This window comes from Vipera berus (genome assembly GCF_964194415.1).
Source record: "Vipera berus genome assembly, chromosome: 2".
Taxonomy (NCBI): domain Eukaryota; kingdom Metazoa; phylum Chordata; class Lepidosauria; order Squamata; family Viperidae; genus Vipera; species Vipera berus.
Window position 1 is genome coordinate 121,736,078 of NC_138203.1, and position 26,709 is coordinate 121,762,786.

At 41.1% G+C, this 26,709-nt stretch overlaps 2 protein-coding genes and 1 long non-coding RNA gene across 4 annotated transcripts; 2 read left to right on the forward strand and 1 right to left on the reverse strand.

Moving 5' to 3' along the window:
* Window positions 1-104: 104 nt before the first annotated feature.
* Window positions 105-8,177, reverse strand: LOC308662132 (ras-related protein Rab-7a-like). Of its 2 annotated transcripts, XM_081317615.1 has the most exons (6): window positions 8,063-8,177; window positions 7,776-7,841; window positions 2,933-3,059; window positions 1,438-1,656; window positions 1,047-1,172; window positions 105-430 (listed from the first exon to the last, which is right to left on the reverse strand). In XM_081317615.1, the coding sequence occupies exons 2-6, from the start codon at window positions 7,820-7,822 to the stop codon at window positions 341-343; spliced, it is 609 nt and encodes a 202-aa protein (XP_081173741.1). In that variant the 5' UTR covers window positions 7,823-7,841; window positions 8,063-8,177; the 3' UTR covers window positions 105-340. The 2 variants fall into 2 exon arrangements, with proteins under 2 accessions (XP_081173741.1, XP_081173740.1); XM_081317614.1 differs by lacking the exon at window positions 8,063-8,177 and having other exon boundaries at window positions 7,776-7,991.
* LOC308662133 lies at window positions 1,676-5,731 on the forward strand. Its single transcript, XR_014025108.1, has 2 exons — window positions 1,676-3,764; window positions 5,411-5,731. It is a non-coding gene; the product is annotated as an uncharacterized lncRNA (long non-coding RNA).
* A 3,313-nt stretch (window positions 8,178-11,490) lies between the features above and the next one.
* Window positions 11,491-24,686, forward strand: RENBP (renin binding protein). The gene is made up of 10 exons (XM_081318470.1): window positions 11,491-11,709; window positions 12,524-12,599; window positions 13,698-13,773; window positions 15,457-15,629; window positions 16,399-16,623; window positions 16,712-16,793; window positions 18,437-18,612; window positions 18,718-18,849; window positions 20,450-20,537; window positions 21,563-24,686. The coding sequence occupies exons 1-10, from the start codon at window positions 11,606-11,608 to the stop codon at window positions 21,646-21,648; spliced, it is 1,218 nt and encodes a 405-aa protein (XP_081174596.1). The 5' UTR covers window positions 11,491-11,605; the 3' UTR covers window positions 21,649-24,686.
* The last annotated feature ends 2,023 nt before the right edge of the window (window positions 24,687-26,709 follow it).

Consider the following 26,709-nt stretch of genomic DNA (forward strand, 5'->3'; position numbering starts at 1 on the left):
AAGAGCTCTTTCCCCCCATCTTCTCCCTTCAGACTGTTTGTGGTCAAATTTTCTATAACCTTTTTTCTTTATGAAAGGACTAGATAATGTTTCTCTCGCTGAAAAGTCTCAGATTGAGATTTATTTCCGTATGTTTGGATGAAGACTATCCAACATCCAATCTAGGCCCTTCAGATATAAGGATCTCTCTTCCAGAAGGCCACAAATCTTATCATGGGATCCAGCTACCAAAGTGACAGGCTGCAGGGTTGGCAAAATCTTGCTACTGCCCAATGGGCTAACTTCCTGTTGTTGTCCATTGCATCATGTCAAAAGATCTTCCCATCTGCATTTGGGCTCATCAGCAGCCACACCTTTCCCGGTGTGTCCCTTCCGGTGGCCTGGTCTCTAGGTGAACAGAGTTGAGCTGTGGCTCTTCGGGTACCTTGCGCTGAAATGAAATAAAAGTGATTAGCACAAGTGAGAAAAAGAGGTATGATATGGAGCAACTTGCTGGAAAGCACTGCCCTGATAAAGGAATTGCTTATCACAAAGAGTGTAGTCTTAAAAGCAGGGGTAATGCCTATTTATTTATTTATTTATTTATTTATTTATTTATTTATTTATTTATTTGATTTGTATACCGCCCTTCTCCCTAAGGACTCAGGGCGGTGAACAGTGACATAAATAACAGAATGCACAAATACAGATATTGAAAACAAATTAAACCCTAATTTTGCCCAAATGCAGAAGATAGTTATCTTAAAACAATAATTAAAACAGAACCCGTCAGACCAGACCGGACTATTGTACCTGGAGGCAGCATATTATTTAATAGTATTAATATATTTTTTTCAGCCTAAAGAGGGATAGCTTTCCCTCTCTTTTCTCCAATGTTATCCTTATTGGAGGCATAATGTATTCTTACTGCCTTTAGCTGTTTCACTTATTAATTTTGTTTGCATATTTTGATGGCACACTGTTGGGTTATCCAGGATTTATAAAAAAAAAGAATAGCCATGCTTTAAAGCTTTTAAAATTGGAAACGGAGTGAATGCATTCCTTACGTTCTTCAGTACAGCCCGTATGGCCCACTCAAACACCTCTGGCACATTGGCAGCTGTCTTGGCACTGGCTTCAAAGTAGGTCGCATCGTGAAGCCTGCTCCACATTTCAGCTTCCTCTTTAGAAACCTGCTTAAAGACAAGATACCTTCACACGCTGCCCTCTCCCCACTCCTGTCTGCAACCCTAAACTAGAAATAGAACCTATAAGTGTAAAACCTCTCCTGCAGGTTCTGCGTCCTCTGCCACCAAAAAACTATCCAGATTCTTCATTCAAGGCTCTGTAGGACCACTATACGGTCCCTGTTCCTAATCTTTAAAACATCCCTTCACACATAACGTTGGGTGCTGCGTGAGCTCTTGGCAATCTATCCTCAGTGTGTTTGCTATGTACCTCACGATTCTCCAGGTCAGTCTTGTTTCCAATGATGGCAATGGGAAAAGTGGGTTCTTCCTCTGGCTCAATCTGCAACAAGAGCTGCTTGTGCCACTTCTCGAGGGCTTGAAAAGAATAGATAGATGTGACATCAAAGACGAGCAGGCAGCAGTCAGATCCCCGATAAAGGGCAGTCCCCAGCGCATGGAACCTTTCTGTACCAGCTGTATCCCAGATCTTGAGTCGGGGGGAGAGAGAGAGAGAGAGAGAAAGGTCTGACTCCTCAAGTGCTGAGAAATATTTAAATGGGCAAGATGAGAAAGTGCATCATTACAGGATGAGTTACATTTTCTTTGCCATGAACATTTTAGTGCAGAATTAAAAGGGTTTTTAAAAAAAAAAATCCAAAAGGCACACACACTTAGTCAAGTCAAGCTAGACCTCAAAACAATTCGCTGATGATATATTTGGTTTAGGAATATTACGCCTTTGTGGAGTGCTCCAGCTTTTATGTTGTATTTTTAAAAATGAGTGAAATGTTAGTTTAGGTTTCCATGTTTTGGTATTTAGTGATAAAATCTGACATGGGGTAATTGTTAATATTAGTTCAGGGAATGGTCATAACACATGCCATGAAAGCTTTGCTTGTACTGCTTTTCTTTGCTTCGACAGCTGTAAAATCCTTACTTTATTAGACCCGTCTTCCAGAGGCAGTATATCATAACTTCCATGTGCCATAGCCAGTTTAAGCATAAGCTAGTTTAGAGACTAAAGCTGACGTTTCTAAGAACTGGTTATTGCTTATTTGAGACTGCCATACCTTATATCTGTAGAAATAAGAAAATGAAGAAAGCAGGAAGCAAGTACTTTTACTATTATTTCTATATTTATATCTAGCGGCTGAAGAATATTTCTAAGGGCAAAACAATGCTATAGGGAGGAAGCTGTTGTATATTAGAGGTATCTGATAAAATATGGATGTCTGTTCTGATATATGTGATCCCTGTTCTGATGAAAGTCATAGAGTCATACATGTATAGCATATTTCTTTTTGTCTTACAAGTTGAGACAAGTGGAATATTTCCACAAAAATATTTAATGTGGAGCTTTCCAGTTCACAAAACAACAAAGCTGAGCTTTATTTTATCTTGTAAATGTTCTGCCACCCACAGTTCAACAGTCACCATTGTGAGCTCACTGAATATCTGATCAATTACTGGCTGTTGTGGGTTCCTTCCCCTTCCCCAAAAACTATGGGAGTTTTTTTTTACTTTCATTTCTTCTTACCCCTTATCGTCATTTTTTGGTATTTAATCTGGGTTGCTGATACCATTTTATGTGTGTGTGAGGGGTTGTATACAAGATCCTCTTTTGACTATATAGTGATTCACACAAAGGATAGGCTTGGTAATAACCAAAGTTGGCTTATTCAATGGTGGGAAGAGAACATTAGCATAGATGGCTCAATCTGTGTCAGAAGGGTAGTCAGAAGTCCACCTCGTATCTGGCCTACCTGCACTATCAGGGTGTGGCCATCAATGTGTACTTCTTTGCTGAGGAAGTCTGCTCCAATGGTGGCTCTGAAGCGGCTACTGAAGCGGTTGTTAACATACTGGTTCATCAGGGCAGACTTGCCCACCCTGTGGAGAAGGCAACACTGGTATCAGGTCCTGAGAGAAGACCAGTTACCCATCCTCCCATTAATCAACAGATGACTGGTTGGTATCAAGGAAGAATACCATTTCCCACACTCCCAAGCTGTGTTGCATGAAGATTCAAGAGAGATCATAGGAACTGGGCCCATTGAGTTAGGTCCAATGGGGAGAAAGGCTGATTATACTGCTGAACTTACGGAAACTCCCAGTTAACCACTGAGCAACATTAAGCCAATTATTCTCAACCAACCTTCCTCACAAAACTGTTTGGATAAAATAGATGCACACATACATTTGGATTCCAAGTGTGGTGAGTAAATATAAATAGAAGCTTGAAAAAATGGGGAGGGGGGCAGCCTCCCCAACCTACTTCTCATGATCTCATAAGCTCAGCCAGCATGACTTCATAATCCTTAAGGCTATGATTTGGGGAAGACTTGTAGAGGGAATATCTAATAAAATGTAGGCAATAATGTGTTAAATCAAGTTGTCAAACATTATTTCTTTACAGGAGTGTTTTAGATCAAAGAGTCCCCAACCCCAGGTCCATGGACTGAAACCGAACCACAACATGCGTCCACACAAACAAGCAAAGCCCCATCTGCGAGATGCAGACAGCATGCAAAACTACATCCCTTCTGGTCCGCAGAAAAACCTCTCTCCACAGAACCAGTTCCTGTTGCCCAAAAGGTTTTAGATAGAATACAGCTCTTATCTGAAAAAATAATTTCTTTAGTTTATTAAGACAGATTTGAATAATATCGCAATAGCCAAATTACAATAGTAAAATTGGATGCAGAAGAAGAAAACCAATTCTATTCAGAAAGCTTAGTTGAAAAGCAGGGTTTTTTAAATTTACGAATTATTTAAAATGTACTTCACCTGAGGGGAAAAAATCTCAGAATTTAAAAAAAATTACTACTGCTTTCTCTGAAGATGAAGCAATAAACATAACTTTATTATTTTTTCTTGTCCCACCAAAACAAAAAGATCTTATAATACATCCATGTTTTCTTGTTACATTGTGATACCTTCATGATGAACAGTACCAAATATATACCAATACCTCTTTTAGCAATATTGTAAACTTTCTTCTAAAAGAGGGATATGGTCCAGCCAAATTTAAATTTTTGGAGCCCTATTTCAGTAGGAGTAGCAATTGCATCTTAGTGCAAGAAATGCTCTTCAAGGTAAGTTCTTTCCAGAAATCAACTCATTTTTAAATGCCACTTTAAGTAGTTTAAGTACAGGAAGACTGATTAAGCTTTCAAGAAATCTTAGGATCCAAGCCAGTTATTTGTCTCTAGGATTAGTAAAATTTTAAATTTAATTCTTGGAAGTAAATTTAGTTAAAATCAGTTTCTTATTCACAGATAAGTAGTTATAGTCTTGCACTCTCAATATACTATTATATTCTAGTACTATAGTATAGGGACATAATTATGTGTAAGCATGTTCCACTTTACCTTTCTCAAACAGTGGTAGGATTTCCAGCACAAATTGTTGATAATTCGGAGTATTATAATCCCAGCGCACATGCATACATTAAATTTGAGGGTTTTTTTTATGATGATGAATTGTGCATCTCTTCCAACTAAGATGCCATAACTCTCCAAAGCATCACCATAGCTATTTGAGCTGGCCTTCAGATTCTTGGCATTCTTCAAAATAACTTTCTGCTAATGCTAGAAACAGGCATGTAATTTAACTCAACCCTCCAAAGATAAAGTCTTAGGGAGCTTAAGCACAACACACACTGGTTTGGACAAAGAGCAGTGTGTACCCTACATAGGCTGAGCTCAAAGCTTCAAAGAAGCATGCCAACTTAATTTATAAGCAGTAAACCAAAAACATTTTTTGAAGGGTATCTGGTCAATGATTATAAAAGAAAGACAGCAAAGTTAATAGGTCTGTAGAATTACAAGAGAAACAAATTTGCCAACCAGTGTAACGGAATTCATAGAATCTTTTAAAGCATTTGGCACTGCTGCAGGCTAGTATTCCTCAAAAATCTTCCCTTTCACTGTCGTATATCTTATGAAAAACTGAAACCTCTTTGCTTTCACCAATAAGGTATTCTCATCACTTCGGGTAAGTAGCCATGTTGTATGGGGCTGATAAGAATTGCCAAGCATAATATTTTCATCTCATGTGATTCCTCCCTCCATTTAGACAAAGGGCCAATTCCACAACTCCAACAGCATACAGAGCAAACTTTCTGCAAAAGAGTTAATGAACAGAACTTTGAATCCTGATGTCATGCTGTGTTCATTAATTCTTTTGATGAACAAAGTAACAGTACGCTGATGATACCCAGCTTTTTATTTCCACCCCAGATCAACCCAGTGATGCCCTCGACGTGATGTCCCGTTGCCTGGAGGCGGTGAGGGTCTGGATGGGGAGGAACAGGCTTCGTCTAAATCCCAACAAGACCGAGTGGCTGTGCATACCGGCATCTCGGGTTGTCCACTCTATTCCATCTTTATCTATAGGGGGTGAGGTGTTTCCCCCCCCCCCGTAGATAGGGGTCACAACGTGTTGAACTCTGGATGGCTCCTGACCTTCGCTCTTTTCGCCGTGACCTGAAGACTTGGCTATTTGAACTTGCCGGTCTGGACTGAGGGACTGGGATTTTAGATTTTAAATTTTAGAACGTGTTTTATTGTTTGGGGCTACTTGGTTTAATTTATTTTAATTTTTGTATATTATGTGTTGTATATAGTGTTTTAATTGCCCTGTACACCGCCCTGAGTCCTTCGGGAGAGGGGCCGTATATAAATCCTAATAATAATAATAATAATAATAATAATAATAATAATAATAATAATAATAATAATAATAATAATAATAATAATAATAATAATAATAATAACAACAACAACAACAACAACAACAACAACAGATGATTTATTTTAGTCTCCCAGGACACTCATTGGAAATCTCACTACAAGCATTCTAAGGAAAAAAAAATCTTAAATAGCACAATTGAGCAAGAGATTGCTAAGCTCACATCAAAAGATTTGGGGCTATTTCCCAAAGTTTCAACAAATACAAAGGCTTTTAACCTAATACAGCAGTTAATTGATAAGATACTTATAATTTCCCTCACCTATATCTGTATAATTACCTTCCACTTCCTTCCTCATTCCAGTTTAAATCCTACAGGACTCTAACTATGCATCTGATGAAGTCAGTGTAGCTTACAAAAGTTTCTGCCTTTTAATATATTGGAAAGGATGCTACAAGATCTTCAATGAGCACTGCGGGTGAGGTCAATTTAGTTGCTCCTCTCCTACTCCAGAAAGGACTCAAAGGGCGAATAATACCAGGTTGGGTTGCCTTCTTGCTCCCTTCTTCCCCTGCATGGTGCATGTCTAGTGGCCCATCAATCTTCCTTTCACTCGCCTTTCTTCCCTCATTTATCTCCATTTTTTTTTATAAATAACAAACATACCTAATAGTTCTTCCTCCTATTTTCCCCCACAACAACAAATCCATGAGGTGTGTTTGGCTAAGAGAGAATGACTAGTCTAGTCATCCAGCTAGCCTGCATGCCTAAAGCAGGACCCAAACTCAGTCTCCACGTTTTTAAGCCTGGCGCCTTAACCAGACCAAACTGGCTCTCAACTTTGTCATAACTGCTAAGCTTGTAAGCCGCCCTGAGTCTTCAGAGAAGGGCAGGATATAAATGGAATTAAAATAAAAAATAAATAAATAAATAAATAACATGGAGCATTTGTATCCTCTGGGATGAGTTGTTAAATATAAAGTGGGATCACAGAAACTTAGTTGTAGTTGATGTCACCAATTATCCAAAAGAGCCAGACTTAACCTCTGCTATCAGTCTTTTCATCAGCAACTCATCATGCCTTCATCTGCGGGGTCTCGCCTTTTTGCCTTTTCCCTCCTCTGTCCACTCAAAACGCTCGTTTCTGGAGCAGATTGGAGTTTGAGGGCTATGCCCCAACAAAATCCATTGGGCAGAATTATTGGTGCGCCCCTGTTTTGCACAATCTGATGGAAGTCTAGTTTAAAAGAAGAGCCTTGGTGGAGCAGTGGGCTAATGCCTCCTTAAGTAACACCAGCTGCCTGCAATCAGTGCAGGTTCGCATCCCACCAGGCTCAAGGTTGACTCAGCCTTCCATCCTTCCCAGGTAGGTAAAATGAGGACCCAGATTGTTGGGGGCAATAAGCTGACTTTGTAATAATGCCGCTTGGGGGTGTGTGTGTGTGAAAGCCCTAATAAGCAGGCATATACATAGAATGAAGGCTACTGCTAAGCTTGTAAGCCGCCCTGAGTCTTCGGAGAAGGGCGGGATATAAATGGAATTAAAATAAAATAAATAAAATAAATAAACCTGCCTCAGCTAGGATAGGGAATGAGAGGAAGACGACGTAAGGAGCACGTGTGGAAGACAAAGTTTGCCGAGCAGGTTCAGGCTGTGCTTAAAGTCAGGGAGGAAAAGAGCCCTCGGTCTTTAGATCCACTTCGGATAGGGAGGTGACCTCAGCGTCCCTCTTCCCTCCCCGAGCTGCCGTTTCCCTGAGAGGCGGCAGGTGCCTTTATTGCAGCCTACACACCCACTCAGCAAACACACCCTGCCTGGGCCGTCCCGTTTCTGCGCGCTCTCCCCGGACTTTTTGTCTTTCCAAGGGGGGGCGGGGGGGGTTGTCCGCGCGCCCTCCCCCCCAAAAGCTTACCCTGAATTCCCAATAAGCAGGATTTTGAGGTGCGAACGTCTGAACATGGGGCGTCTCCGCCAGAACCTGCAAAGAGAGAAGTTGGGGGGGCTCAGGCGCTGCCACATCATCTGGCCCCAAGGGTGGCTTCCCCTCGGAATCCGGTCGCCCGTTTCTCGATGGCAGCGAAAAACCGGTAGCCTAGAGGAAAACTTAGGACGTTCTTATTTTTTTTTTTTGCCCGATTACTTCCCCCACCCCCTTCCCCCTCCCAACTCCCCCCTCCCCCCCCATGGTGGCTCTCTTACACCTAGGGCACCCGCCTCTGCGAGGGAGGGAAGGTACTGCGCCAAAGCAGGTTGCTCCTCACAGTTTCCTCCCAGGAGCAAGGCAAGGTGTTTGCAAGCGCGCGCAAGCAGCCACGCCTGCCGCTGCTGGGACTCGAGGCTGAGCGGCGGCTCCCTGACGAAAAAATTCCCGGGTTTTGTCCTTCGGCGGGAAAAGGACGTTCCCGTTTGTCTCAGCAACCGAGAACTTGGAAGGAGCAATTAGCCAAAGGAGGAGTCCGCTTGGATCTTCCCGTCTGCTAGGTGTTCCAGGCCTCAGTATCAGGACTTACTCCTGGAGCTCTGAGAGAGCGGGAAGGAGGTTTAAGTAGCTCCTGAGCAAGTGCAGACTTATTTTCTTTGGGAACCAATCAGTGTTCTGAGTAGTGTGCCATTGGGACACCTGAGACAGGCATTCACCATATTTTGAGGGCCAGGAATGACGGCCTACTGGTCACTTGTTTGAAAACCCCAGTGCTTTTTTTGTAAAAGAAAAAGGTGCCGGAACTCACACATGTCATACAACCCGCCTTGCCTACCCTATAAGGTTCTATGACAAAAAAAGCCCTGGAAAACCCCTTCCCTTGGAGAATAAAACACCACACTTCGAAACCGGGGTGCAGTGAAAGATGGGATGAAGCTGTTTGATTTGAAGGAAGGTCTACAGTTGCTATCCATGTTGCCTCCTATTATGCCTAAAGCCAAGGGCAGCAAAATCTTAGGCTGCCCTTGGGCAAATGGAGGCAGTTGCCTTGGGCCACTCATTTGGATTATCAAGGAAAAGCATTGAACCATAATTGAGTTCACTGGTGCATAATAACTTCCAGGAACGGGGTAAGGGCAGGGAGACAAATATACAGTACAGATAGTCATCAACTTACAACAGTTCATTTAGTGACCACTCAAAGAGCCTTGGTGGAGCAGTGGGCTACTGCCTCCTTAAGTAACACCAGCTGCCTGCAATTAGTGCAGGTTCGCATCCCACCAGGCTCAAGGTTGACTCAGCCTTCCATCCTTACGAGGTAGGTAAAATGAGGACCCAGATTGTTGGGGGCAATTAAGCTGACTTTGTAATAATGCCGCTTGGGGTGTGTGTGAAAGCCCTAATAAGCAGGCATATACATAGAAGGAAGGCTACTGCTAAGCTTGTAAGCCGCCCTGAGTCTTCGGAGAAGGGTGGGATATAAATGGAATTAAGAAAAAAGTTACAATGACACTGAAAACTGACATGAGTGTTTTTCACACTTATGACTATTGTAGCATCCCCAGGGTCATGTGATTAAAATTCAGATGCTTAGCAAATGACTCGTATTTATGACAGTTGTCCTGGGGTCATCTGATCGCCTTTTGCAACCTTCTGACAAGTAGTCAATGGGGCAACCAGATTCACTTAACAACTGTGTTACTAACTTAACAACTGCAGTGATTCACTTAACTTGTTGCAAGATAAGTTGTAAAATGAGGCAAAATTCACTTAACAATGCCTTAACAACATTGTCACTTAACAAACTCACAGGCTTCCTCCTTCCATTAGATATTCAAGATGGACAGTATTTAATATTTTATTGTTATGTATATGTAGGGGTGTGGGTCTATACATATGTTGTATGTTTTAGGTGTGTGTCATGTATGTGTTTCACTTTGAGAGCGGGCAACTAAATTTCATTTTTGATGTGTGCCATTGTGCTCACAGTAAAAAATGACAATAAAGAATATCTTATCTGCTTAGCAACAGAAATTTTGGGCTCAGTTGTGGTCGTAGGTCAAGGACCACCTGTCTGAAATTCTTCTTTAGGAGCCTTTTTTCTGAACTGGGGTCCTGCTGTGAAAGCTGTTCCACAGGATAGCATTTAAATGAGATGTCTTTAACAAATTCCCTTCACAGCTCATAGGCTTGCCTCGCCCTTCCCAATCTGCCCTATGCCCTTGATCTTAATAATTGTAATAGCTTACCTTGCAGGACTGTTATAAGCATTATAATAGAATCATGCTTGTAAAAATTTTGAAACAACTTAGAATGGTATAACTGAAGCCTTTTCTTTCTACTACGGAAATGGCCAAGCAGACATTTGAAATATATGGGACTTTTCTCAATGAATAGAACTCTCCTCTGACATTATACTACATTGCAACTGAGTAATGTAAGAATGAACAAGAGATCCAACTCTGCCCCAAAGAACGTAGATTATATTTAGATAACAGACAATTGATGGGTTTATTCCCATTGATTTCCATAGGTTTTATAAATTAATGCTATGCTATGTATTAAGTAGTGAGCAAATAAAAAGGATGTGACTTGAATTGTATAGATTAGGTATGGGAAGTGTATTTTCCATCCTGAGTCAGAAATGCATGTATGTCTTCTCAAGAAGGAATAGAAAATGGTTTAGCACTCCATACCACAAAAACATAACAAAATGCAACCCATAAATGCATCTTTCATGCACCGTGCATGTGCAAACTGCAACTTCCCATACAGAAGTTCCCATACGGAAGAGCTTTCTGCGTTTGTTTTTTTTTTTTTTTGCTTTAGTGGTGCCTATATATGCAAAGGAAAATAGTCTTTTGGATTTTTAATGTATGTGTGTGGGGAAAATTCTGCCTGCCAAGACATTATTTGCTTAGTCAGGAATGGTCCCCCCCCCATTTATTTACTTGGGAGTGGTTAGGCTCAGTTTAAATCTACGGTTTCTGGGTGGTTGTTTTTTTTCTCCAAAGGAATACGATACATTGTTTTTTTCTGCAGAGCTGAAGCCCACAGCGGAACTCAGCTGCGTAAAGGTTCAAGAAGGGAAAAAGAGAAGGGAGGGAGGTAGGGACATCTCTGCGCAGATACTATCCACAAATCTGCTCCCGTTTCTCGACCATCTTTGTTGTTTTCACTATCTTAATTTTAGACTGGGGAAAAAAATCGCCGCCGGTTGTCACCATTACTAAATCATTCGAAGTGGAAAACGCTTTGTTGATTTACACACAAGGAATCCCCGCGATAAGTCAGTGGAAGAAAGCTTAATTGCCCGCCCCTGCCTTAAATAAATCGCTGCTTCTGTGATTAGTCTCTATGCCGAGTTGGGCAATTAGTTGTTCCGTACGGATTCCCGAAGTGCTTTAAAATGCTACACGCAAAGAATCGACTAACCGTGCTGTAGATTTTAGAAGGGAAAGTTTTATATACATCAGCGGGGCCGAGAATTAAAGGTGAAAGATAGCGGTTATCTTGGGGTTTTTTTTGTTATTATTCTGCAATGCTCGGCAGCAATTCACAGCAATTTTAGGGTTAAAAAAGATTCTAGGGGAAAAAATATCACCAAAACAACTCTTCCCCCACTCCTTTGGAGTAGGATCAGGTGACTCAGGCAAATCATATGATCAGTGATTCGCTATTGGTTGCAAAACTTTTGTTAGATTTTAAAAAAAACCACGGGTCACATACGAGAATGTGCTGATACCTCGATTTGCTTCCTCGGCGGCAACAATAGTTAGATCTCTGGATTTGTCAGAGCTGAAGTAGATTAAGCAGCAGAAATGGATTGGCAGAAAACGCTGCACTACTGGCAGGAACGGATCTCTCAAGAACTGGACTCGGTGGTGGATTTTTGGCTACGGCACTCCCATGATAAGGAATATGGGTGAGCTTCGATCTGTGAAATGCAGCTCTTAGGCTTCGTGTGCAATGCAAGCCAAGCCGATGCGGTTGGTTTAGAATACAGGGCATCGTGTGAATTCGCAGACGAGTGGAGTAAACGGTAGTTCAGTCTTCAAATTATTAAAAAAGCATACTTGAATAGGAACCGTATGCTTGCTACTGTTGATGCTATTTTTAAGCAAACTCTATTAAAAATCGAAGGGATGCAGAAAGAAACCTTTTTTTTTAAGACGAAGGGATCCTTTTCCCATATAGCCCAGCCATTGTAGGTTTGTAGCTCTTAGCAGTCCCCGATTGTTACTTGGGAATAATAGGCATTAATGTCCAGCATACTCTGGATTTATGATGTATCAGTATCACATATAAGATCTGGCTGTGGTTGGATTCACACATCATGCTAAGCTTAATTTATATTTTGCTTGTGTTAGTGTTTTTTTAATGAACATAACGAAAGGTAGTTTCTTTAGCAAAACAGAGAAGCAAACGGCGACATAGTATAATACGTGGATCAGCTCTTTCTCCGTCTCAGTAGTATCCAAAATTTGCTAAGTTAACTTATTTTCTTTGCTTCTTGAAGAAGCTAGCTACAGATGCCTTGGTTTATAAAATTATTGCTAATTGCCCTGTTAATGCTGTTTCTGGGAATCGCTGTTTAGTTCCTCCTTATCTTTCTCAGAGACATTTAAGTTGCTGGCTAGGAATTCTGGGAGTTGTAGTACAATACTTCCGGAAACCAAGTTAAAGGAAACTTTGTTTCTTTCTGGTTCTAAATGCTGTTGCCTCTTCTATTTTTCCAGAGGGTTCTTTACATGTCTGGACCAGACTGGAAAAGTTTATGATGATCTGAAGTACGTATGGCTACAAGGTCGACAGGTAACTTTCAGATTTTCTGTTTTTATCCCCATTGAAAGTTGTTAAATTAAACTGAGGCAATTGATCAATCAGGCAAGCTTCCTTAGTTCAAGTCATGAAAGTGTGAGCCTTGGGAATTTGTTGAATCCTGGCTTCATGATTCATTTAGAAGGGATGGAGAGATTGTTCCAATCCTTTCCCATTGCTCACCTCACAGATTAAGTCAAAAAGTAGGAGCATCTGCAACTTCTGCGTGTGGCTCTTACAACCAAAATTATAGATATACCACATTCTTTCAACGTGGAGCAGCCATAATTTTGAATTTAAATGCTTATTGTAAATTATGCATTTTGATTTGCATAAACCTGGGTTGATAACTCTTGTGGGCTTTGGATGGCATGGGTAAACCTAAGATTTTGATTTAAAAGATGCACACAAAGCAGAGTAAGATGTTTAGCAGATTGTGGGAATACTGATAATCAGGAAAATGTTTTTTAATGTACCGGTAATATTTCTGTCTTGAGCGCTCACATATTTCTTTAGAATAGGAGAAAAGAACTGGTAGCCCTCCAGATATTGATGAATTACGTCTTCCAACAACCCCAACCAATAAGAGATTGTAATTAGCAATGTAATTAGCAATATATAGACTACAGGTGTCAAACTTGCCACATCATGTGATGTGTCATGACGTATCGCGACTTTTTTTGCATTGCCGGAGCTGGGGTGGGAGCGGCCTTCATATGATGCAACCAGGCTGCGGGCCAGCAGTTTCACACCCCTGATCTAGACGGTCACAGGTTCCCCATCTCTACTTTGGAAGTTAAATACAGGGCTGGTTAGTGAATAACTATGGACAAGCACATCCTGGTATTATTCTTAGCACTAAGCAGAAGGCAGACACTAACCCTGGAAGGGGAAAAATGTCACAGGGTAGACGAGAGAGTAGAGAGCAATCCTGTAAACTTTGCTCATGTTGGGCTGCAGTTCCCACTGTTTACCTGTTCATTCAAAGGATTGTCTCTTGGCAAGAAACTTTTTTACCACATTTGGTTAGGTGGTGGATCATGACACATACCAGAGAACTCAGCTGGATTTCTGCAATCTTTTTCCTCCAAGGTATGGATGTATAGTCGGTTGTATCGAAAAGTACCAAGATTCCAGCGTCCAGAACTCCTACAGGCAGCAAAAGCAGGTAACTTTCCTTGCTGTGCTTGTTTTTATGTTATCAGCATGAGACCCTAGGGCTCCAAGTGAACACACAGACAACATCCCTTGACCTACTAATTTTAGTATACGTTAATGAAAATAAAGTGAAAAGTTAACATTTTTCCAAAGCAAAGTGCCACCCTCATGACATGAGAAAGTCCCTCATTTGCTTTTTGGTAAATAGGTATTCTGAAGCTGACTATGACACTTATTTTGAGAATGTGCCTACATTCAACATGCTTTGAAAATTAAAGATGTTGTTCACTGATTTTAAACAAATTGAGAAGCCTTGATCTTCAGGGTGGGTTTTCAAGTTGTATGAGGGGTTGAGGTCTTTGATGGCTAACTCGGGAAGGAGGAGATAAACTTGAAAGATCTAGTGCTTTGGAGCAGCGATGGGTTTAAGGGACAAACATACAAAATGGCGGATTTATGGATTGGAAACACTTCATCTGAAGAAGACTTTGGGCTGTGGTCATCAGCAGTAATCTGAACATTATTCAATAGTGTGAGATAGCTGCTAGAAAGACAAATCTGATTTGTCTTTCAATAACTGCTAGAAAGATGAATCGAATACTGGGTTGCATTAAAAGAATGTATCAATGATGCATGAAGTCATTATTCCTTTTTGCTTGGCACTGGTGAAAACTGATCTGAAGTGCTCTACATGATTTTGGGTATCTGTATTTCCAGATAGTTATTCACAGGTTAGAAAAGAATCGGAAGAGAACAACAAAAATGATACTTGGATTTGAGGATCATGTCCTATAAGGACAGACTAAAGGTCCTACGGATGTTCAGCCCGTAGAAAAGACAAATGAGGAAAGATGTAGGCACGTAAAGGGAAACTGTAGGGAAAGTGATCAAGAACTATTTTCCATGGGCAGAGACACTAGGACCAGAAATACTGCATATAAGTTGAAACTAGATTTAATTTAAATGTATAGGAAAAAACTTCCTGACAGCAGGTTGTGGGTTCATCATCTCTGAGGGTTTTAAAGAAGAGGTGGGTTAGCCACCTCTTAAGGATGGTGTGCTTGGTTTTCCTGCACATTGCAGAAGATTGAAATAGATGGTCCATGTGCTTCCTTTCAATTCTACATTCTGGGATTCTGTGAAATATCACAAACAGGATAGTACTAACACTTGGTATTTACATTCGTTAAATAATCCAAGAAAAAACCCTGAAGGTAAATCTTTACATTTGAACTGTTTTGAGTAGACAAACTGTAGACACTCCCCTGACTAAAAAGCAGGGGAGTCCCTCCTTAGCCATGAAAGTCAGTTGGGTGACCTTGGGCCAGCCACACTCTCTCAGCCCAACCCACCTCACAAGGCTGTCGTGAGGAAAACAGGAGGAAGGAGATGTGTTGGATATGTTTGTGGCCTTGAACTATTTGTAAAAGTAATAAAGGTGGTATAAGAATAACTAAAAGTAAACTGCGGAGTTGTAATATAGTTGTACAGGACACTCTGTCTTTCACTGTAAAGCTATTTCTGGATTCCAGCTCACTCTCTCGGCCTTCCTGCCATGCTGGTTTTCTATGAAGAGCTTCATAAGAAATACATTTATATAAAGGGGAAGGGAGGGCTTGAGCTCATTTTCTGGGCACAAGCTACAAGAAATAGAAGTGAGATACCACTATCCAGTTCCATTTCTTTTCCCAAGGAGGGGAATTCCTGCTGAGATATGCACGAGTGGCTCCACCTTCCCAGAAATGTGCCTTTGTCCTGACCCGTGATGGCCGGCCTGTGAAAATCCAGCGTACCATTTTTAGCGAGTGTTTCTATGTTCTTGGGTTGGATGAGCTCGGTCGAGCTACAGGGGAATCTCATTACCAGGTCAGACTGTGAGAGCTGTATATCAAAATTTCTGTTACTTTTTAAAAACTATTTCCCATTTGGCACCCTCCAGCGCTCTTGGGCTGGTTTTAGTGATCATGGTTTTGGTTCGGACTGGTGAAAATTGGGTCAGTTATAATCTAATACAACTGGAGAGAGCCACATTGGGAAAGGCTGCTGGAGAATAACATGGTCTTCAAACCTATTTATTCTCCTTCTCTCTGATTAGCGTCCTTTCCTGAAACCAAGCACAACCTCTAATGCACATAGTTAAAACGGCATAAATTGGGTAGGCCCGCTTTACCTCATGATGCTGCAGTTAGAGATGGTCTTCTGGTCTCTATGGATACATAGGTTCTACTGATAGAATCTGGGAAAGAATATCCACAGGGAAATGGTCTGTGAGAAGACTGAAATGATGTCTTGCAGGAATAATGTTTGGCTTTACAAGTAGTGGTTTGCAAGAAAAGCTACAGGATTTAATTTCTACCATAGATGAATAGCTGGGCAGATGCCAATGTTGTCCCACCCCATCCCAATATAAACAAAAAGATCCTGAAGTTAATAAAATGTGGTAAGCCTATAAATGCTGTTCTGAGCCCAGGCAGACTCAAACCATATGCTGCTCAGCAACCTCTATGCTATGAGGTCTGGTCCCATGCCTGTAGAATTAAGTTCTTGTTTACTCTGGGGATAGAAGGGAACTCAGGAATAGAAAATCTATACTTGAAAGATAAAACGGTGTTTATAATGGTATTCCTATTGGCAGAGGGAGGCCCTTGCAATGATGGAAGCCATCGTACACTGGGTGAGAGAGGATCCCTCTGAATTGGGTCGTCCTCAGCTGGCAGGTGCTCTCCCACATGACTCCATGGCTATTCCCATGATGCTCCTCAACTTGGTGGATCAGCTGTCAGAAGGAGATGGGGAGACTGCAAGCCGCTTCAAGGAATTGGACAACTGGTCTGTTCAAAGAATACTCGGTCACCTTCAGGTAAAGGAATGGGTGTGGCCAGCGTCCCTCTCCATAAACCTCTTTGCCTCACCTCTGATACATTACCAGCCATCTCATTTTCTTGTAGAGGAACGGTGCTGCAGTTTTGGAGAATGTTTCTGAAGATGGCAAGGAATTGCCAGGGTGTTTGGGAAGACAGCAGAATCCTGGTAAAAAGTGACTCAGAGGCCAGGATGCTTTTGCATTTTCTAATTTGAAATATATATATAGAGAGTGTATATATAATTGTATTAAATTAAACACACACATTCTCATAGTAGACAAGGATCAGAAGATAGTGATAGATGTTGCGGTGCTAAGTGACAACAATATCAGGAAGGACTATGAGAAGCTGAAGAAGTATCAGGCCTGAAGGAAGAATCAGAGAGGATGTGGAAAATAAAAAGGCAAAGTGGTCCCAGTTGTGCTAGGGGTACATTGGGCTGTAACTCCTAAGCTGGGGAGTGGCTTCAACAGATCCCAGGAATGACATCAGAGCTCTCTGTCCAGAAAAATGCAGTACTAGGAACAGCTAAGGTACTACCCAGAACCTTCAAGCTCCCAGGCCTCTGGCAGAGGACCCAAGACTGAGGAAGATGCAGGTTATCCATAAGGTTGAGAAGAAAATTGTCTTTATATGTATATGAACCTGTTTTAATTTTGATCACCTTCAGTTCTTTCTTTAATCAAACATAACATAGGAAGAGAAAACACCAGAGCCTTTGAAGCATGTATACATGTAAAATTTTACACAATAAAGGATTATCATGTTTCTTTATAATCATGCATATGTAATTATATCTGCAAGCAATTTGTTAATAAACTGCCAGTAACATCAGGGGTTTTAGATGGGGATTCTTTTATATATAGTGATTACATGTGAAGCAATTCTTTTACATGGAGACCATCAAAAGTAATATTTTTTCAATCTAAAGCAGAGCTGCCTAAAATGGTATTGCTTCATGGAGAGAGATTTTTCTTTGTGCTGAGATCTTTATACAGCAGTTTTTCTCTGCCTGCGTTGTTTGTTTTTACCATTACTCTATAATTACCATCAAGTCACATTTTTTAAAAAAATTAATATATGCAAAATTTTAACAAATGATCCATATTCTTTGAAAACATGACCTTAGGGAGTATATTAATTATTGGCATAAAATATATTTCTGCTAATAGAGATATTAAGAAGTCTAGAGTAGAACCAGAGTTCTAAACTCTGCAGGTTATGTGCAACATTAAGTTATGTACAATTAAAACTTGTCCAAGGCCTTTAATGTGAAACGGCAAAACGGTGCATCATAGGGCTGTTTTGAACCAAGGTACCTCAAATGGGCTAAATTACAGAATGTATCCAAAATTCAGGATCAATGTCTTCCAAAGGAATGAAATTTGGAAAAGTTGTGACTGCTTCAGTGTTACTGGCTGCTGCTGTCACGAGATCTTCATTTTCAACTTTCCTTGACAGTTTCCCAGCCAATCTCACAATCCCTCCCCCACTCAGCAGTAGCCACTTATCTCCCTGCTGGAAAGGGAAGGGAAGATAGGAAGGAAGGGAAATTTCTGATCAGATTCCCCATCAAATTCCCACAAGCAAATTCAATGGGGAAGCTGGCAGGAAGTTGAATGTTGCTCCTACTGCTTTTTTGCCTGCTTTTGGTCTTTCTGTTTTTCTGTTTCGGTAAGGAAATATCTCTGAAACAAATGACTGAATGGGGCACAGGTTGTCTAGTACTAATTTATGAATTGACTGTAATTAGGAGCTAGATGTTCTGAATGATTTGGTTTGTTCCTTCCTGTTCATTTTCATTCCAAGGTCATGCAATTGAAGCAGGCTGGTTCTTGCTCCGTTGTGCCATGCGCCAGCTCAACTCAGACCTCCAGTTTCAGGCAGTGGAGAAATTCATGAAACAGCCATTCCGTTCAGGCTGGGATCCTGAACATGGGGGACTCTTTGCCTTCCAAGATGTTGATGGTTTCTGCCCCACTCAGGTATGGACTGTAAAGTCTTATTTTCACCACAAAGCTGAAGATCCCACCCCATCCCTCAAACATTAGGGAGTTCTTTTTCTATTTTTCTTTCACCCTTTTCTGCAGCTAGAGTGGAGAATGAAACTTTGGTGGCCACACACAGAGGCCATGATTGCATTTCTGCTGGGTTTTGCTGAAACTCAAGACCAAGAGCTTCTGGAGCTATTTCACCAGGTGGCCAATTACACCTTTGCTAAGGTACCTTTGAGGATTGAATGTTGGGAATCATGGAATCTGTTTAGCCTTGAGAAATAGGTGTATTTCAGTTAGTTAGAAAAGAGGTGGGGAAATAAGAGATAGAGATAGAAAATGCTCTGCAGTAAAACTTCATAAATCCTTGGAGAATTGCTGTTAATCTTTCATAAGCAATGTTAGCCTTGATGGACTAAATATGGTTTTGTATGAGCATAGATTGGTTGGTGTCTGGAAGAACGTCAACACCTTAATGTATTTGATAAAAATGGGTGTGTTATTTCTTAATTTTTTTAGCTGTATAGTCAGCCCATCTTTCCTTCAGAGCTCTTTGGCAACACACAAAGCACTTTCTTCTCTCATTTTTCCCTACAACTCCCCCTTTCAGTCTCACTGAGCTGAAAGAAAGTAGATGGCCCATTGTTACTCAGTGAGGTTTCATTACTAGTGGGGATTTGAATTCCTGTGCTAGTCTAGCATTTTCACCATCACAGCTTCATAATCAAAATAGAAATTGAATGTTTTGGCTTTTCTATAAGTGTGGCTTATTTTTCACCACCATTATTTTTGTTGCTAGGAGCCTTGAATGTCTTTTCTATAGACTTTGAAGTCCTCCAGATTGTGCTAGACAATTTCTATCATAATTTCTTCAATTATCCTTCATATACAGACAATACTGTTCCATGCTTTTCCACATCTTTCCTGTTCATAGCACAAAGAACTATGAAGGGTTAGTATTCATAAATTCTGGAAGGATTCCTAAATAGATACCGGGGACAACAACAGGATGATGGTTCGTTATCCTGTTGCTGTTTGTAACAGAACAAATCCTTTCGCAACACAGCAATCACAGATGTCTACTCTCTACCAGATTTGGATGTTTATTAGTCTCCTCATTAGACTTGCACTGTTAAAGACAACAAACATTTCTGTATATGCAAAATAATAATTATGATATAGAGTGCAGGAGTGGGGGAACAATCATTTTTGAAAGTGTGGCTCCTATTTGTGTGCCCTTTTAATATATCCAGAATTGATAGCCTACATGAAATAATTGTTATTTTCACAGTGTTCCTAGATAATATAATGTTAGTCCTCGATTTACGACTTCAATTGAGTCCAGAATTTCTGTTGCTAAGCAAGAAAGTTGTTGTGAATGTTGCCCCATTTTATGACCTTTCTTGCCACAGCTGTTGTGTGAATCACTGCAGTTGTTAAGTTAGTAATTGGTTGTTGAGTGAATCTGCCTTCCCCATTGACTTTGCTGGTCAGAAGATCACAAAAGGCGATCACGTGACCCCGGGACACTGCAACCATCGTAAATAAATGCCAGTTGCCAAGCATTCAGATTTTGATTATGTGACCATGGGGACGCTTCAATGCTTTTAAGTGTGAAAAACAGTCATAAGTTACTTTTTTCAGTGCAGTTGTAATTTCATAGGCTTATTAAAAAAAATGGTTGTAAGTCAAGGACTACTTGCATTAGGTGTCCACTGAACTTTAGTTCCCCTCTTATCTTCGTCCAGCATCCTCTTCTCTACCTCTGCCCTGCTCTTTTGGTTGTTCCATGTTAGCACAGTCGCTGTCGTGTTTGCTTCTTCCTTAGTTCCGTGATCCTGTAGCAGGAGAATGGTTTGGATATCTCAGCCAGGAAGGCAAGGTGGCTCTCACAATCAAAGGAGGGCCATTTAAAGGTAAAATAAATAAATAATAAGGGCGAGGGGTCTTTATCCTAAAGGTAGCTGTGTAAATGGGAAATCAGCAGAACTAAAATAAGTTGTGAACTTAACCGTAGAACCAAAAAAATAACTTGTGAGCTCAACCGTAGAATGCAAAAAGTAATTTAGCAAGAGTACGTCTCATTTTCCTGGTGGAGCAGTGGGCTAATGCCTCCTTAAGTAACACCAGCTGCCTGCAATTAGTGCAGGTTCGCATCCCACCAGGCTCAAGGTTGACTCAGCCTTCCATCCTTCCGAGGTAGGTAAAATGAGGACCCAGATTGTTGGGGGCAATTAAGCTGACTTTGTAATAATGCCGCTTGGGGTGTGTGTGTGAAAGCCCTAATAAGCAGGCATATACATAGAATGAAGGCTACTGCTAAGCTTGTAAGCCGCCCTGAGTCTTCGGAGAAGGGCGGGATATAAATGGAATTAAAATAAAAATAAAATAAAAATAAATAATATATGTAAGACATAGTCCAAATGCATATAAATTGGGTGTGTGTGTGTGTGAAACGTGCACCAAGACTTGGGCTAATGATGTTACCTAGTAGAGTAATGAAGTGTTTGTAAGCAAACAATCACTCTTGGAGAGCACCAAGAACTCCACAGTTCATCCCTGAGCTACAGATATTATCTAATGTCGTAATTTATTTCCTTATCCCTGTTTGTGCTTCCTTTATGGAAGTGTCCTGCTTTGTAGACACAATCTTAGCCTGGCAGATCTCTTCATGGGATTCCATACACAACCATTCACCACCAATATTGGTTTCCCCAGAAGAAACTATGAAATCAATAAAACTATAATGCAAGCCTGTCAGTACAAAGAAACCAATGCCACATATAGGCCAGGAGTACTTTTATTGTAACTTTTTGTTGAACTTGGCAGCACTGTAATGATGAAAAGGGCTCTGGAGGACATAACAAAAACCAGATAAGAGGCAAGGTGTACGAAGTTTTGAATATTTGGAAGATAAACCCTTTCTTTCTTCTCTTTGCAGGTTGTTTCCATGTCCCTCGTGCTCTTTATATGTGTGAAGAAATTCTGAAATCTTTGAGGGAGACAAAATCTGCCATTCAGGAATGAAATGTTCTTTTGACTTTTGTAAAATGCTGTATTTTCTGCATCTTCTGTCCCCAAAAGAGTCTAATTATAAAAATGATCCTTTCCGATCATTTTGAAACTCTCCCCCCCCTCTCCCAAGCAGCACACTTCTCATTTTAGAAACCAAACAGCTATTTTTATTTTGGATTTTTTTGGCTTTTAGGTATTTTAGGAAAAAGGAAGTCCCGATCATTTCTCACTTCAGATTCAAAAAGTTGGTTATTTTTTTAAAACCTGTAATCTAACTAGATTTAGCAACACCATTATGGGTGCTACAGAGCCACATTTATAGACAGCTTAAAAGGATAGATGATTAAAATTGTAACAAGTATTTGCATTTTCTGTTGTGGTGGGAAAATATTTTTAATCTCTTCTTTCTCTCCCTGATCATAAATTACTTGCTGGTCATTGCCAAACCTGTGCCTTTTCATTTATATTTGTGCAATAAAGACACAAAATGTTCTCAAAAACAAATATCCCACTTTTATTTTAGCATGCTTAGTGTGGCATAAATACCTCGACTTACAATAATTTGTACTGGAACATTCCATCACTAAGCATGGTGGTTTTGAGTTATACCTGATTTTATGTCTCTTTTTGTAAGTCACTTTTTTCAGCACTGTCATAATTTTTAGCAGTTGTTAAATGAGTGGCTGTAAATTGAGGATTATTTATACATATCATAGCGCTTCTTCCTTAACCACACTGTTAGGTAGATTTGGCTGAGAGGACTCACCAGCTAGCTAAAGGAAGATTAGAATTCCCTATTTTCCAGTTCTAGTCCAGCACTTTAAGCACTGCACCATTTTTTATACGAAACATTTTTTAAAAAAGAAAATAAAACAGCATTTTGATTCACTGGCTTCCAACTTTCATTCTGAGGTAATTTAGAATGGTATTCTAAAATGAATGGCTTTCTATATCCAGAAGCAGCTCCTTGCAGTAAAGCAAAAGAGAGTAAGCCTGCGTACTAGGTTTTGTAGTGCCCCTGAGACTGAAATAGCGGGAATTTACAGCTGTGATAGAAGAAATGTCTGGTGGAATTTTTACAGTGGGTTTGATTAGGGTTTGTTCCTCCTCCAGTAAAGCCCACAATGATAACTGAATCTGTAGCCAGTCTAAGATAATAGATCTGAGGCAGCTGACATCAGAAAACATGTTAACTATCTACATTCAGAATTAATACAATAATTTTCAATTTCTCCATATAGCTAATTTACTAATCTGTTAAATTTGCCGGTTTCTAACTAACTTATCCAATGCAGTTCTTCCTCTTTTAGGCAGGACACAGATTCCCTTTAAGGAACACTTACTAGCATTTTTAAAACCTACTTATTGGATATGCAAAAAAAGGCTTCCTCCTGTATCACTTCCAAGCTGTGCACTGCAAGTCTTTCAGGGCTACCTTTAGCCTCCACACCAATGTTAGAAAAAGTTGTAGGCTTCATCTTGTTTGTCTCCTTTGAATGTTTGCTTTGTGTGTGTGTGTGTGTGTGTGTGTGTACCCATCTATCCAACTTTTTTCTTTCTTTCTGTCAACTGGGTCTGATTCTCAAAGACTGCCTGACAGGTCCCAGCAGTTTTCTTGGCAAGGTTTTTCAGAAGTGGTTTGTACTTCCTTCCTAGAGCTGAGATGGAATGACTGGCTCAAGATCATCCAGCTGGTTTTGTGCCTGAGACAGGACTAGACCCCGGGGTCTCTTGGTTTTAGCCTGATGCAGACATGATTCCATAAAATTCCTTGACTAAATAGAAGATAAATATAGAAATATTACTAATAAACCTCTGGGCTAGCCAATAGCCTGAATTTCCTCTTTAATATCTCATTTTGAGGAATGATTTGTACGGGTGGAAAGCAAGCGGTAAGATCTGTTTTTCTGTGCTTGCACTACCATATTTTTGATTACCTCCACTTTTTAGGCAGATTCGTTGGGAAGAAAGACTCAGCATGCATATGGTTCCAGCTTTAAATTTTATTTTGTATATTATTAAGGTTGCTTAACTCTGTACATAAAAAGATTGACTGAAGAGTGGTAAACTTGTGGCCCTTCACTAGGTACAGCCAATGGTAGCAAATGATGACATAGAGGGCCACAGAATCTCCAGCCTGACCCCCTTGGTGAATTTACCCTAGAGAGACATTTTACTGACAAAATGGTTAGAGCAGCGGCAGGCAACCTTGGCTTTTTTATGACTCGTGGACTTCAACTCCCAGAATTCCTGAGCCAGCCATGCTGAGGGGAAAGGGAGAGGTTTCCAAGCTGAGCCATGCTTGCTCAGGAATTCTGGGAGTTGAAGTCCACGAGTCATAAAAGAACCAAGGTTGCCTACCCCTGGGTTAGAGGAACTTCAGCAGCTTTTCTTTTTTATCCAGAATCTCTGTAAGGTGTTCCTTAATGAACTTTGCTTATTTAATGTATTTATAAGCATGATCATTTCTCATTTATTTGACAAATTCAAGTTTTCAGAGTACTTCAGACATCTTTTCTTGCTGCAATCTTCACAACAGTGCTCTATTATTGGTCTGATACTGTAAATTGAGGAGAAAGAAAAAGTTCTAAGCCTCAGAGTGGCTTCCTAAAATCATAGTCTAAAACGTATGACGGTGGTAGGATTTCTCTAATTGGGCAATTTCCTTCTATTTTAACTTCCTAATATGTAATCTTTAAGATTATGGCTGTTATGTCAGTAGCTTTGTTGCAAATATGTCAGTAGCTGGTTGCAAAGAAGGTTCCTTGAAGCGGGAGATTCTGGTGCAACTATTGGTTAAAGTTGTAAAGGCGGGAAAACCCGGACTTGTGATTGGATACAGTTTAAACAGCTCTAGTATAAAAGCCAGAGTTATTTTGACAGTTGTCAGTTGACATATGTGTATTGAATAAACCTTTTGCTGTTAACCTCTCTGAGTCATTCGTCTGCCTGAACCAAACAACTGGCGACGAAGGTGGGATAGACGGCGGACTAGAGAAGGATCGGCGGAACAGCTGCGCAAAGGCGGTAATTTTAAAAAGAATTCACAGTCAACCACAAGCGGCCGCGGCAGAATCAACAATCCTCCGAATGGCGCAAATTGGGTCCTTAAAAGAATTCGATCCAAACTTCCCAGAGGACTGGGAAGAATATGTGGGACAGGTCGAAGGGTTTTTGCTTGTTAACGGCATAACCGATGACCGAAAAAAGGCGGCTGCCTTACTAACCATTTGTGGCACACCTGTGTATCGGGTTGCTGTGGGACTTTGTCAACCACTGCCGGTATCTAGCGTTCCGTATGCCGATTTATTGGCCAAATTAAAAGTACACTTTACGCCAAGGAGATCAGAACTCTTTTGGCGGCGCATTTTCGAAAAACGGAATCAGAGACCGGGCGAGTCAATCCAAAAATTCGTTGCTGCTGTCAGAGAAGCAGCGGTACGTTGCAAGTATGACAACTTAGAAATAAGAATCCGGGACAGAGTGGTGCTGGGCTTGCGAGAAGAACAATTACAAAATAGAATTATCGCTAAGCCCACCGGTGACTTGCAAGAAGTACTCGATGAACTCTTGACTTATGAATCCACCGGGTATCGCGACCCCCCCCCGAAATAGCATGGCCGCTTCTACCGAAATAAATCAAGAAAGCCTTGTGGGCTGCGGGGAGGTGGACCAACAATGGGAAGCCGACATTGCCGAAGTCACCAGACGGTTTGGAAAAATGGCGGCAAACCCATCCCGAAGCGACGGACCTGAACCGAGTCGTCGATTCCAAACAACAACACCACAACGACAACCAACAACAACCCAACGACAACTGAGAGACACTGCAACGAGACCGCGCGACAGCGACAACAGATGCGGCAGCTGTGGGGGCAATCATCCCCGAGCAACTTGCAGATTCCGTTCTGCCAGATGCAGATTGTGCGGGAAGACCGGCCACATTCAAGCCATTTGCAGGGGCCGTGCACACGACAATCGTCTACACGAAGTCGACGTTTGGCCCGAAGGTAAGGTAACCCCTTACTATAGTGGCAAAGAGACCCCTAGGCCCTGGGCTCAATACCCGAACCGCGGGGAGGTGGCGCGAGTCAATCACAGTAGAAAGGGAAAATTTAACAATATTATGGGATCAAAATTAAAAATTATAGTCCAGTTGCAAGGAATTCCTTGCAAAATGGAAATCGATTCGGGGGCCTCAGTGTCCATAATATCCAGTGAAACCCTTAAAAAGATTGAACTAAAAAGTGGCCGAAAGATTCCACTTAGTTCAACCAAAATTCAATTGGCCGACTTCCAAAAAACCCCAATAAAAATTAAGGGAAAAGTTACCCTTAGAGTTAAATATAAGGGGTTTAATGGAGCACTAGATTTAATAGTTACAGAAGGCCATAGAACTAGTTTAATAGGCCTTAACTGGTTCCCTGCCCTGGGAATTTGGGTAGGGGGAATAAACACAGTTATTAATAATAAGACCCTCAAATCAGTCTGCGATGAATTCGCAGACGTATTTGATGGGTCTTTGGGTAAATATAATGGGCCCCCAATTAATTTTAATTTAGACCCATCGGTTAAACCCATCAGGCTTAAGGCCCGAAGGGTGCCTTTCGCCCTTAAGCAAAAAATCGAGGCCGAGCTCGATAAGCTTGTAGGCCAAGGCGTTCTAGAACCGGTCGAGGGTGGTTTGTGGGAGACGCCGATCGTCACACCCCTTAAACCTAATGGGGATGTGAGGATCTGCGCCGACTACAAAGCCACCCTGAACCTCGGAATGAAAAAACATGCTTACCCGGTCCCGACGGTGAAGCAGGTCCTCGCCACGATACAGGACGGCGCCATTTTTGCCAAGTTAGACTTGGCGCAGGCGTATTTGCAACTTACTGTTTCCAGGGAGGCTGCTGAAGCTCAAACTATTGTTACCCACAAGGGGGCGTTCCGAGTCCACAGACTGCAATTCGGTATTGCAGCAGCTCCAGGCATCTTCCAGGAGGTGATGGAGAGGACCTTAAAGGGCATACCTGGTGTATGCCCTTACTTTGATGATGTTCTAATAGCTGGAAGAAATGAAGAAAT